This window comes from Megalobrama amblycephala, linkage group LG2 (assembly GCF_018812025.1).
Source record: "Megalobrama amblycephala isolate DHTTF-2021 linkage group LG2, ASM1881202v1, whole genome shotgun sequence".
Taxonomy (NCBI): Eukaryota; Metazoa; Chordata; class Actinopteri; order Cypriniformes; family Xenocyprididae; genus Megalobrama; species Megalobrama amblycephala.
Genome location: NC_063045.1, coordinates 19,209,388 through 19,221,818, shown reverse-complemented (window position 1 = coordinate 19,221,818; position 12,431 = coordinate 19,209,388). Strand labels below are relative to the sequence as shown.

Sequence of the window (12,431 nt, the reverse complement as noted above, 5' to 3'; positions counted from 1 at the left end):
AATCAGAGATGACAAATAAGAAACACCTTGGCAGGTGTCAATTTAAATGTATGCCGCAAGTACTTTTTTTTAAATTAAAAAAAGTGCCATATAATAATTAGTAGCCTATTACAAGTATAAGTAAAATATAATTATAATACATATAGGTAAGTATAATAAATAAAAATATATGTATTCTTTAAAAACAAGTTGAAATAATGCAACAGTAACTAAGTTTTGTGTAAAAAAAATAAGTTTCCCTATGGAGAACATTACATTTTATAGTTACTAATACTAATAGTTTCAGTTGTGATTTTTTTTTTTTTTTTTTCATTTGATTTAGTCTATTTAGTTTTGTATCAAATACAATGTGATTTTTGTTGATCGAGATCTGGCAGCACCAGCACATTTTTCCGCTTGGATAAGCAATTCATGGACGGCTTTCCCTGCGCATGAAATCCGCCATATACCAGCAAACCAATGAGAATGCGGGACAATGATGATGATACATAACAGAGCGTAGGCGCCGAAGCTACTGTGGATACACTTTCCCAAAACCCTCTGTAACTGGCAGATTTGAAGAAAATTAATGTTGTTTGGTCAAATAAATAAATAAATGACAAATAGTTCCATACGTATTACCAAAATTGTTATCATGTAAGCTTTATGGTATTCCTCAAACAAAGGAATTTATATTAATTTATAGTATTAATGCCGCAAATGGCTCGGGTATGCAGAGCATTCGCAAGATATCCACGGTCCTATTATAATATATATATATAAGCATTTAGCATTTTTTTAACTGATCATTAACGGCTATCCTAAGTCCAATCCTTTATTTCACATCAGCTGCCATGCCGGTGTTGTTCAGTAGGTGGCGGTATGCACCTTCAAGTTTGCCAACCGGTGACAGCAATTAAAAGGATTCAAGTTTCCTAGCACATCTGACGCTCACTTTTGTGATTGCCATTTTGTGTCATTAATTTACAGACATTGCCATAATGCGTTTGCTGTGTGTTGTGTCTTGCTTCGGACTTGACAGTCTGGCATCCTGACACCGCGAGTACCATGCTTTCTAACCTTAAAACTTAAAAAGTAAAAATCCACTTAAAAGTAACACGACAGATTAATACAAAGGAACAGTGTAAAGCATTTTGTAAATATGTACTTAAAACTTTCACACACACCATGAGGATAGTATAAAGCCTGCGTTGCTTTTAGCACCTAACCTCAAATCTTGGGCTGAAAGTGCAGTAAAAAAGGTCAGGGGCATGACAGAAGCATGACCGGAGTGTGGTCTAAAAATACATTATGGGGAACAGCACTCAGTTATCCTCAGCTCAACCTGCGCCAGCATCTCGCTGACATTAGGCTTTCTTGTGCAGGCTGCATCAGCAAGAGTCTCGAACAGAGAGGAGCCATAATGAGACCCTGAAACATGAAGAACCACACAACACCAACAAACTTTGTGGTCCTGTTTCAAATAGGTTTACAAATTGTATTGGCATAAAAGTATACATTATATCTAGGCTGAGTGAAAATATCCAATTAATTGCATCTCATTTGAACAATCTCAGTATTGAATCTTAAATTTGAAAAATTACATCTTTTCTCAGCGGAGGCATTTTCTGTACAATGAGGTATTGAATATGAGATAAAGTGTTTGTACAGCAAATTATTGCCAAGAATGGTGTCTTTCTCACATGCTGCATGCATTGAGCATGAGCATTGTAGTCGAATTCACACAAATGAACATACAACTCAATCAGCACAGTCTGATTCACGAACAGTTGACTCTTTTGAGACAGTCCACTTACTGAATCATTAATAAAATAAAATAAAAATATAAAAACTAACTAACTAACTAACTAACTAACTAAAAAAACAAAAACAAATTTTATATATATAAATATAAAAAACAGTTAGGGCCCTGTTGTTAAGTCTTTAAATTAATATTTTGATCATTTTAAAGTTGAATTTAATATATAATATCAACTGTAAATTTCAAAATAAATTATATCTGTTGCTTAAGCTAACAGCAAAGAAAGGAAACCAAGCGACAGTACAAAAAAAGCCAATAATTAACTTTTAACAGTCTGTTAGAAGTCTATTTTGTGTCAGGCCAAAAATAAAGCCCGAAACAACCTGTACTAATACATTTGCCAAAAAAAAAGCCCTCTTTTGTCAGCGTCTGTGACAAGGCATGCATTACCTTCAATGTCGGCAAAGGGCAGTGCCCCGGAGCAGCTGTGCCGGCCAAACATCGTTTCACACGGCCATTAAGATGCGCTAGGCTCTCAAATCTCCCACAGCAAGAGTGGTACCACTTTTAAATGAGACCTCAGCCTGGTATCCACAGATATGAAATTGTCACTTCAAATCAAAGAGGAAAAGGTATTTGGGTTGAGTAACGATAAAGATACAAGAAGGATGTCGTACGCATTTTAAGGTCACATAACAAGTGTAAGCAAGCGGAATGAGACGTACTGTTAGTGACCGCTGAGAGCACTCATGTTTTATTCATGCTGGTGCCAAGGTCCAAAGCCTCCCATGATCATGGAAACATTTGATGTGCTCATTAGATTTCAAAAAGGTCACTTCATTTTCCCCCTCGCTCTAACTGCACATGTGTAATTTCCCTTCTGAAGGGAGCTGTAACCTTTTTAGAGGCAGCCATCGAGTGCCAGCCCTGCTGCGTGTGCAGTCTGGGGCCGCTGCGCTGGGATCGGTTTGTCCTGAAGCCTTAGAGGACATGGGCAACTTAAACTTTGACCAGCCTCTACGGACCGCTCTGGAAACATTGCACAGTTGGTCGACATACTTAGAGATGGAGAAGGAATCAGGATCTTTACCAAGCTGAAATCAAGAAAGCTGTGCATCAGGTTAAGAAAGAGAATGAGAGGTGATAAAATCCAGATTAACTACAGCCAAAAGACGCAGTCATCGCAAATCAGTGTTTACTGTTCACGTTTATTGTACTGGCAGCGACAGCAAAATCAAAGTGTCTCACAAAAAACAAACAGACAAACAAAACGTCTGAACTAAAAAATATATATATATATTGTATTTTTTATTCTATTTTGTTTCATAATCAAGAAAAAAATGGACAGAGACATCATAGGTTCATCAGCAAAATAAATACAGGAATATACTGCTATTTCATCAGTTTCACATCCATTGGATGTTGAAAAATAAATAAATAGTCAATTTACTCTAAGTTTTTAAGAATTAAAAAATAACACCCTCATCATTTAATCTGAACATAAGTGAATCTATTCTTATTATCTTTTCTTTTCTTCATTATCTAATGGACATCAACTAGCCTAGTTGTATTGTGTTTTTAGAGCTGTGAAGTTCAGCAAGTACTGGGCTATAACATCCACCAGCAAATAAAAGTTTACAGGCATGAACAAACTGAAATATGAAAGAAAAAAACCCCCAAAAGAACAATTTTTTATTAACCACCCATACTCATTGCAGAAATCAATATGACAGTAGGTATTATGCTTCAGAGACAGTCACATAACTCATTGGAAAAGAATTGGAATGTAAAAAAACAAAAAAAAACAATTGGAATTGGAATGTATAGACCAGTGGTTCCCAAACCTGTCCTGGAGAATCCCCAGCTCTGCGCATTTTGTATGTCTCCCTCATCTATCACACCTGATTCAACTCATGTGCTCATTAGTAGAGACTGCAAGACCTGAAATGGGTGTCAGAAATAGGGAGACATACAAAATGTGCAGGGCTGGGGGTCCTCCAGGACAGGTTTGAGAACCACTGGTATACACTAATCTTACAAAACAGAACATAAAAAATAAAAAAATAAAATAAAAAAATACATAATTTGTGCATGCATGTTTTTTCTGCAGCTTGCATGCCAAAAATAGCTGTAAAATGTACACGTATTTGAATGTGAAATCAATTAAATTCTACCATCACTCATTTAAAACTCAAAAAACACTTAAAAAATAAATAAATTACTTAACAGACCTATTTTTGAAATAAAACTAAAAATGCAACTGAAAATATTTAATGAAAGATTAATTAATTTAGACTTTAGACAAAGAAAATAAGTTTTGGACATTCACACATTAAAGTGAGTGAAAAAATATCAGCTGAAGGTAATGTGAACGTCAAGTTAAGTTAAAGCTGATTTGGCAAAAATATAAATTAAAAAATAAAACATGCTGTGTTGCATGTTTCTCAAAGGGTCACTGCAGGCAAATAGGTCTAATTACAAACAGCTAAGGCTTTACACCACTGGGGATCTAAACTACAGTCCACAACTATTCCAGGCATTTGTTGATATTGTGCGCATGTGGTATTTCAAGATTTCCTACAAAAAGATCAGATCTAGAAAGAAGAGTTTGAAAAAATAAAGACAGACCAAGCTGTTTGTCCTTTGCTACATCGCTTTTGACATGATTTGCCTGTGTTTATTTAAGATTCAAAACACACTGTACCATAAAAAGCCACTAGGAGAAGACCTTCGCTAAAATTAACTAGTTAACAAGGTCTTTAAGCTCTCAATCTTTTGAAACGCAACTGTTTTTTATAGTTTCAGCTGCTACACAAAACTAATTAAAATATCAAAACAACCAAACCAGCAACATGGGTAATAGCAAGTGTGCTCGATATTTAGAAAGAGCTAGCACAAGCAAGAGCTTTGAACCCACCCCCTGGCTTTGTCTTGTTGATATTTTTCTCACAAATGCTCTAAACTGCTTATCTCTAGGTTGTCAAATAGGTTGTGGCCCATGACCGTTCAGTGGTATTTACAGGACCAAGGCAGGTGTCATCTTAATATTTAGAAGAAATGTAGATCACATGACTACTAGACAACTTCATCCTCACTGTGGATAGTTTCTTCAATCACTGTATAATTTCAGTTCAAGTTACAATTTGCATTAAAATCTGGGTCAGATCCTTTGCAACAACATTTAGCAGCGTAAGACTGATCCAAGTAACCCTCTGCAGATCTTCAGATGGAGCAGGAGTTGGCTCTCTTCCTCGGCTTTGGCTCTCCAAAGTCCTTGTCATCATGAGTGCAGGGGCTGAAAGAGCAGGAGGAGCAGAGCGTCTGCGAGAGTCTACGCATCCCCAACCGGAATACGCTGTTGGACAGGCTATAAATGACGCAGTTGCAGAAGCTGTTGCTAATTGCTAACCAGGTGGTCACAAAGGAGAGGGCAGGGCTGTCCAGCACATGGGAGCTCTCCAGAAGGAAATAAAAAATGTAGGGGAGCCACAGCATGTAGAAGACACTGGTGATGCGAAAAAGCACCATGGCATACCGCCGATCTGGCCCATGACCTGCGTGGTTGCCGCCTTCAGCAGTTTCCATCTCCTGGCTGGGAAAGCGTGCCCGTCGCTCACTGATCTCTCGGTTGTGCTGCTGACAGATGCGAAAGATGTGGAAGTAGGTAAAACAGACCACTAGGGCCGCAGGGGCGTACAGCAGGCAAACAACAAAGCCAGTGAAGAGTGCAGATGTTGGCCAAGAATGGGCGCACCATTCAAAGATATCCCCATGGTACCCCGGCTTACCCCAGCCAAAGAAAGAAGGGAGAAACACTACGCAAGAGTAGATCCATATGAGTATGATGCAGCAACGAAGACGGCAGGGTGTTACCAGTTGGTTGTAGGAGAGAGGTTTGGTAATAGCCAGATAGCGGTCCACGCTAATGCAAGCCAAACAAGCCATTGAAACACTCTTGAGCACAGAGATGACGTAGCTGAACACCTGACAGGTGATTGGCTCTTGGACACCAGCTGGGTAATGGAGTAGTGAAAGGGTGGGAACCAGGCAACTTAGCCCCACCAACAGATCCGCATAAGCCATAGTTTGGATGAAGTAGCTGGTGGTGTAGTGATGTAACAACGGGGCACAATGAAACACAAAGATTACTGTCAAATTCCCGGCGATGATGAGTACTGTCAGCAACACGATGACCGCAGTCTCTAAGACGCAAGCCTCCACGGCTTTGTTCTGTGCCCAGCTTAGGGGGCAGGAGTGGTTTAGAGACACGCTAAAGTGACTGCTAAGGCTGCCGTTCGCAGTGGGGACTGGTTCGATCAGCCCTGACCGGTTCATTGTCCCGGACCTTGTCCTAAATGCAGCAGAGATGGCCTGTAACGTGATCCTGTGTCTGTGCCTTCTCAGTAATCTCTTCCAGCACTCAATCTTCTGTCTTTTCCCCTTTACCTCGGTCTTTCACATGGCTGGATCTCAATGAAATGAGCATTGGCGAAAATCAATACAGTCCGTAAGGAGAAGAAAAAAAGGTGCCCAGCGCTCTTCTGAAATCAGTCATGCTTAGGAGCAGTTCGGTAATTATCAGACAGAGATATTTCCTCCACAAACTAACACTGCAGGATACAGGAACAATCACAAAAGGTTTGCATGTCTGTGCTGAAGGCCAGATGTCAAAATTGTCCACAGCATCCGCAATGAAGTCAACCAATTCCTTAAGTTGTCCTCTCAAGGGTAAAATGTGCAGGATAGGAGAAGGGGTTGTTGGATAAGGACACGAAGATCAAACGGTTTCCTGTGACCAGTGAAGACAATATAAGAAGGATTAAGCATCTTATAAGATAAAGGTAACAAAAACAATATCAAGAAAGTTCTTGGTCATACCTACTCCTGAGTCCCACAAAACTTGAATTTCAAGCATTGCAAAATGTCTCAAAAAATCCAATCATATTAGCTTGTCACAGAACAATAATATGCACCATGTTTTCCTTCTGGAATGGGGACCTCTTGGCCACTGAATCAACCCCCTTTGGGTTTCTATAGTCCGAATGAAAACACAGACAGACACTCTAGACAAACACAGGACAGCATATGAGAGTTGCCAGAGCTATCACTGCACAGAGCGCTGCACATAGCCTACAGGAGTCTGTGGCAAAACGGAACTAATCAAAATTTCAAGACCAGGTTCTGGGGGGGCCACAGCAATGGCTTTGGTCTTCTTTTCTCCCAATCCATTCACTTTTCATGAACTTTACAATGCATATCGGATAAAAGCAGGGCACGTAAAAAAAAGGAGAGACCTGTGTTTTCTGAAAGAGATAGCTGCTTACATGAAGATGTCTCCTCAGATAGTATCAGGACAGCATGCTCTGGGCATCCTGTCTGCATTCCACATGTTCTCAGTTTCCATCAACTGTTCTGTCCAAAGCTTTGTACATCACATGGCATGCCAGTCTCTGCATCTGATTAGTTGTACATGCCCAGCTTCTTTCTTTCTGAGGTAGACTTCGTCGTCTCTTCACCAACGTCCCTGTGACACATTCCGTAAGAAAGTCTCCTCTGAAATACTCAGTCTGTTAACAAAAGTGAAAGATCTGCGTATCGCTACTGTCCTTGTCAGCTCTCTGCGACCTGTGAGGCAAAGCAGGTTGACAGCAGTTCCCGTCGAGAATGCAGAGTGCAAAACGCACTTTGAAATTAAGAATTCAAAATTGAGGCAGTTAAAAAGGTGTGAACAGTAAGACTTTGAACAGATCTAATCCAAACCGTGCGGCAAAGCAGAAATGAGCCGAGGAAAAGCGAGCAGCCCCTCACTGCTGGTGCTTAGAGATGCTGAGTGGCTCACAGTTTCCTCTCCCCCTTCGCAGTCTCGCTCTCTCTTTCACTGTGCCTCTCGATCACATTCGCTCCCTCCTTCCCTTCCCCTCTCACTATCTCTCCAACTCTCCTCCCTCCCCTTTTGGCGGCACCTGAGGTCTTCTTTCTCACACAACACCTCGCAGCACACTGCTCTCTCTCTCGCTCTCTCCTTCCTTCTTTCCAATGTTCTCCCTCTTTTCTCATTATCCTCTTCTTCCTGCACAGCCTGAAGATGTTTCCCCATTCAAAAATAATCAAAGATTTCCATCTCTCCCTGTTGTCTCCTACAGCTCCCTGTTTTATTATCCCTCATTCTCGTTTCCCTTCCTGCTTCAAGTCACTTACACAGACCAGTGCCCAAGCGCAGCAATGCCTGCCCCTTGGTTACAGTTGCCAGGCATTTCAGTTAGCCAGGACCCTCCCTCACAGCAGCTGACATGGTGCAACAAACAGGAACAAATTAAGAGACTCCGGGAGGGGGGATTTCATTCCCCTGGAAGGATATCATCGCCGAGTCTACTCTAACACAATCACAAATGTAGATCTTCAGCAGATTTACTGACAAGTTTGCTAGACATAATTACAACAAGAGGAGCTCATAAAATACAAAGGGATTACGAGAATGACAGCCAATGTTTCCTGCACAGCTGCACCGCTGCTAAATGTTCAAGCCCCGTGGCAAAACAATTTCATATTTTAGCAGAGTTGTGAGCTTGCAGTCCTGAACTGAATGTGATTAGAAAAAAAATGGTGCCTGGAAAAAAGAAACTAAATAGACAACACATATGCAACTTTGTCCTTACCGACTGCACTCAATGAGGTCTATAATTACCAGAGAAAGCTATCCTTTAGCATCCCAATTCATCTCAATGGGAGTTGCTCGGCTGACGCAAGACAAAGCGGAAACAGGGTTCCATATTCATGAGACCTAAATTACTGATTACAAAAATGACTAAAACTGGTGCAAAAATAGTACTGGTTATTATTTAGCATGTTTATAGGCCAAAGTAAAAAACAGAATTATGCAGGAAACACTGGCATAAATCGGCGAAATTGATAAATACCATGATCCATAACTTGTGGAACAAGATACTACTGAACAAAAGTGGCAGCTAGGGGCCTGTATAAATGATTCATCACAAAGGAAAAGAAAAGGGCTGGAGAAAACAATGACCATAATCCTCTTCATCTGTCGGTGCCTGAGCTTTTGATCCAAGTGACTTTGACTGTACAGGGACAGGCAGGGCACTCTGGCTCTCATCACTGCACTGGCTGTACAAGTACAGGTCAATATGACAGATGGACTTGATTTGGCAAAATTTACGGCAATAATCAGGGCTTTGCTAAATCCACTGCTTTCAAAGACAACATGAAATCAAACTGGACCCTATATACATCATAATTTAACTTTAATAAATGCATCTGGTCTTAGTGTCCACAATTAATAAGTGAATGTTATTCCAAGTTTTTCAAATTATGACAGATTTCTCTGAAAATTCTTTCATTTTTTCTGAAATAACCAAGACCGCATGGGTGGAGAATAAAATTTTTCACCAATAATATAATAGTCCAATTTTCCAGTGTTGTTATTAACTGAAACAATCTTAAAATAATTTCTGTTAATGAAAATAAAGATGTAATAAAAATAAATATAAATATTATGAAAAACTAAGACTTAACTTATAATGGAAAATACTGCCTTGGTAACTAACAGAAATAAAATAAGTTTAAGTACTAAAATTTCCAAAACTAACAATGAAATAAAAATAAAGCTAATTAAAAATGACAAAAGCACATAACAAAATTACTAAAACTAAAATTAAGATGAAAAATGAAAATATAAAAATAAAAGCTAATTCAAAACAATATAATAGTATGTAAATAATAGGGGTGTGACGAGACAAGTAGCTCACGAGACGAGACGAGACTCGAGATTGAGTTCACGAGACGAGACAAGATTTTTACACACTATTTTTAAGAAATCCTCTATGGCGAAATACATGACTAGAAAAAATATTCTACAGGTTTATTTGAAATGTTTTAACTAATTATCTTGTAATGAATGTCATTTCAGTTCTACTTTCTGAGTATGAAGGTAAAAGGTTTTGTCACAAACTCAACTGACTTCTCTTCTGTATGATTTCAGTCTCTTCAGACCTTACTGTACATGATTTATGAGCTTTTTGACCTCCTAAATGAACTCATTTCCACAAACTGATCATAGAAATAAAAACAGTATAAATAAAAATGGTAACACTTTACAATAAGGTCTCATTTATTAACATTAATGTATTAATAACCAACATCAACTAACAATGAGCAATATATTTGCTACAGTATTTATTAATCTTTGTTTATGTTAGTTAATAAAAATAGTCATTCATTGTTAGTTCATGACAGTTCACAATGCATTAACTAATGTTAACATATGAAACCTTATTGTTTGTGCTAAATAAGATTAAGAAAACTGTTATTCATTTTTATGGTAACACTTTACAGTAAGTGCAACCATAATCACACTCTCTCAATATTCAAAGTGCAAAAAAGACCAAATTTTTCTTTGATACAGAGCTAAGAGATGGTTACAGCTACACTGCCCAGCCTAAAATAGCTTTCTTATTATAAGATATTTGCATTCATCAGGGAGCCGCTTTCAAATGCGGGGTCAAACCCTCGCGTTTACTTTCACTTTCGCGGTCGCACGTATTCTGTAAATATGGAGCAGCGGCGACCGTTATCCAACTGAATTAAATGTTTTTTATTTAAATACAAAGCAAAACGACAGTGGAGGCGTAATGTAAACGTAGAGATGTCATATTCTTTCCTAATCATCCTAACACTCTGTCATAGCAATATCACAAGACTACTTTTCGCCTCAACGTGAAATCTCGTCACATTTTAGTCTCGCGAGATCTCGTGACACGAGATCTTGTCACACCCCTAGTAAATAATACTAAAATAACGCTGCACTTAATCCAATCAATCTCTATTAATAAAATAACGTCTCCTGTGAACTGTGGAAAATGAAATAAATCTGACTAAACAAAGATTTTTGCTAGATTGTCTAGACAGAACTGCATCAAGAAAAATATCACCATAAACCTGACACGAAAAGTTCACTTATGCCTCATAATCACATCATAGTCGCATTCAAAAGAGTATCTTTAAAATTTTCCTCAAACAACTTGCAGTCAGTCTGGAGGCATGCGTGTAACAGTGATTCAAACCTTTGCACACATGACCAGAGGACGTGAGTGCATGAAGTGTGTCTCTCAGTAATACAAACTGTCATATCTGTGTCAGCAGTGAGTCGATCCCAGCGACACAGTCTGATACCACACGCTATCAGGGGGGCTGACCCCATCTATGCTACAGTGCAGATAGGGCCAAAATCTATTCCAACATTACAGCACCATAAAGTAAGGCATGTGTAAAAACAAATCCAAAATGCTTTCTCATTGGCGACTGGCGTGTCGTTGCGAGAATGAAATGATTAAAGTTATTGATTCTCAGGGAGGTGGAACGGGCATACGATGAGGCTGCTAATAGAAGCCTTATAGTCCAGAGTGAATGGCAGCACAGTCACTAGATGTTGACTGCATTAAGATACATGTCGGGCTGTGCTAGGAACAGAGGTCTATTGTGAGGGAGGGGCAGCTGGTCAGAGGACACTGGGATGGCATTGTGGGCAAGTCTCAAACATCTCATATATTGGGAAAACGGCAGCTCACTTACTGGTCCAAAGACCAACCATTGAATACTCTGAAAAAAATTTGGTGCACTGTAAAGAATTATAATCCCATAGACTTGCATTGAATGAACATGCACATTTTTTTCTTTGGAAAATGTAAAAATGTAGCTATATGATCGCAAAGATAGCTTGTGATTAAAAATAAGGTGCAGTCATATTAGCGAAATTTCGATGTTGATTGACCGTAGCATAGCGATGTACGAAGCATAGCTAACACAGAAGTCACTTTCAAACCAAGCAGCTTTCTGTTATTCAGTGCGGTGAATTCGCATGACCAACTTGAAAAAAATCTGCATGGGGAACTTTTTCACACTTGAGTGAAACTCTTGATCGCATGGATTCCTACTGAATTGACTGGATTTCGTGTTAACCAACAGTAAATGTGAACGCTCCTTTATCATTGTGATAGGAAATCATAAAGCTACATTTTTCCATTTTCCGAAGAAAAAAATGTGACCTCCCCAAGGTGTTTCATTTAACGTAGCTCTATGGGATTTTTTTTAAACCAGACAATACTTCACAAAACCAACCGCACAAACAAAAACAAAACTATTCTTACAATTCCAAAATATGCACAAAATATTGCATTGAAATGATTCTCTATCAAAGATTTCATTACATGCTCCATAAAGACTGTAATCTACTTAAGGAGGCTTGTGAAGACTACATAATCAATCCCACGAGCCATTTGAAATAGTGGGTGGTACAACCGAGGCTTGTTGAAAAATTTATTTTAATAGAAAATGCTGGACGCAGCCCAGCGATTTGTCTAAGCGGCTAAAAGAATCCTTCTTGGCATGAGACAGTCGGGATGTTTCATGCTCCGTTACAATCTTGTAATCAAACAATTTACTTCAGCCTATGGATTCATGTGCCTCAGCTGAGTACAATGACTTACCATTGTGCTTTCACACGCATCTTCAACTTGTGATTAAATAAGTAAAACACTTAAGTCAATATTATAGATTGTAGATTCATTAAGAAAAATGCATGTTTTTGTATTAAAAAAAAATGAAGCCTACTTTGATGGAAGAGTTTTTTTTTTAATAATGTCATCAAAATGTTATTTTCTTGTCTGTAAATAAA

The 12,431-nt window shown here is 38.8% G+C and overlaps 2 protein-coding genes across 4 annotated transcripts in view; both read right to left on the bottom strand.

Moving 5' to 3' along the window:
- The window catches only part of rabgap1l (RAB GTPase activating protein 1-like), a 111,485-nt gene that overhangs the window by 60,450 nt on the left and 38,604 nt on the right, over nucleotides 1–12,431 (bottom strand). The gene's annotated exons all lie outside the window — the stretch shown is intronic.
- Nucleotides 3,705–9,280, bottom strand: gpr52 (G protein-coupled receptor 52). 2 transcript variants are annotated; one of them, XM_048164989.1, is made up of 2 exons: nucleotides 6,620–9,280; nucleotides 3,705–6,530 (listed from the first exon to the last, which is right to left on the bottom strand). In XM_048164989.1, exon 2 carries the CDS (start codon nucleotides 6,074–6,076, stop codon nucleotides 4,964–4,966), a length of 1,113 nt encoding a protein of 370 aa, XP_048020946.1. In that variant the 5' UTR covers nucleotides 6,077–6,530; nucleotides 6,620–9,280; the 3' UTR covers nucleotides 3,705–4,963. The 2 variants fall into 2 exon arrangements, with proteins under 2 accessions (XP_048020946.1, XP_048020948.1); XM_048164991.1 differs by having other exon boundaries at nucleotides 7,066–9,280.

Bases quoted from the DNA above. Each gene is read 5' to 3' on its own strand.
- gpr52 (XM_048164989.1), bottom strand. From the start codon at position 6,076: ATGAACCGGTCAGGGCTGATCGAACCAGTCCCCACTGCGAACGGCAGC.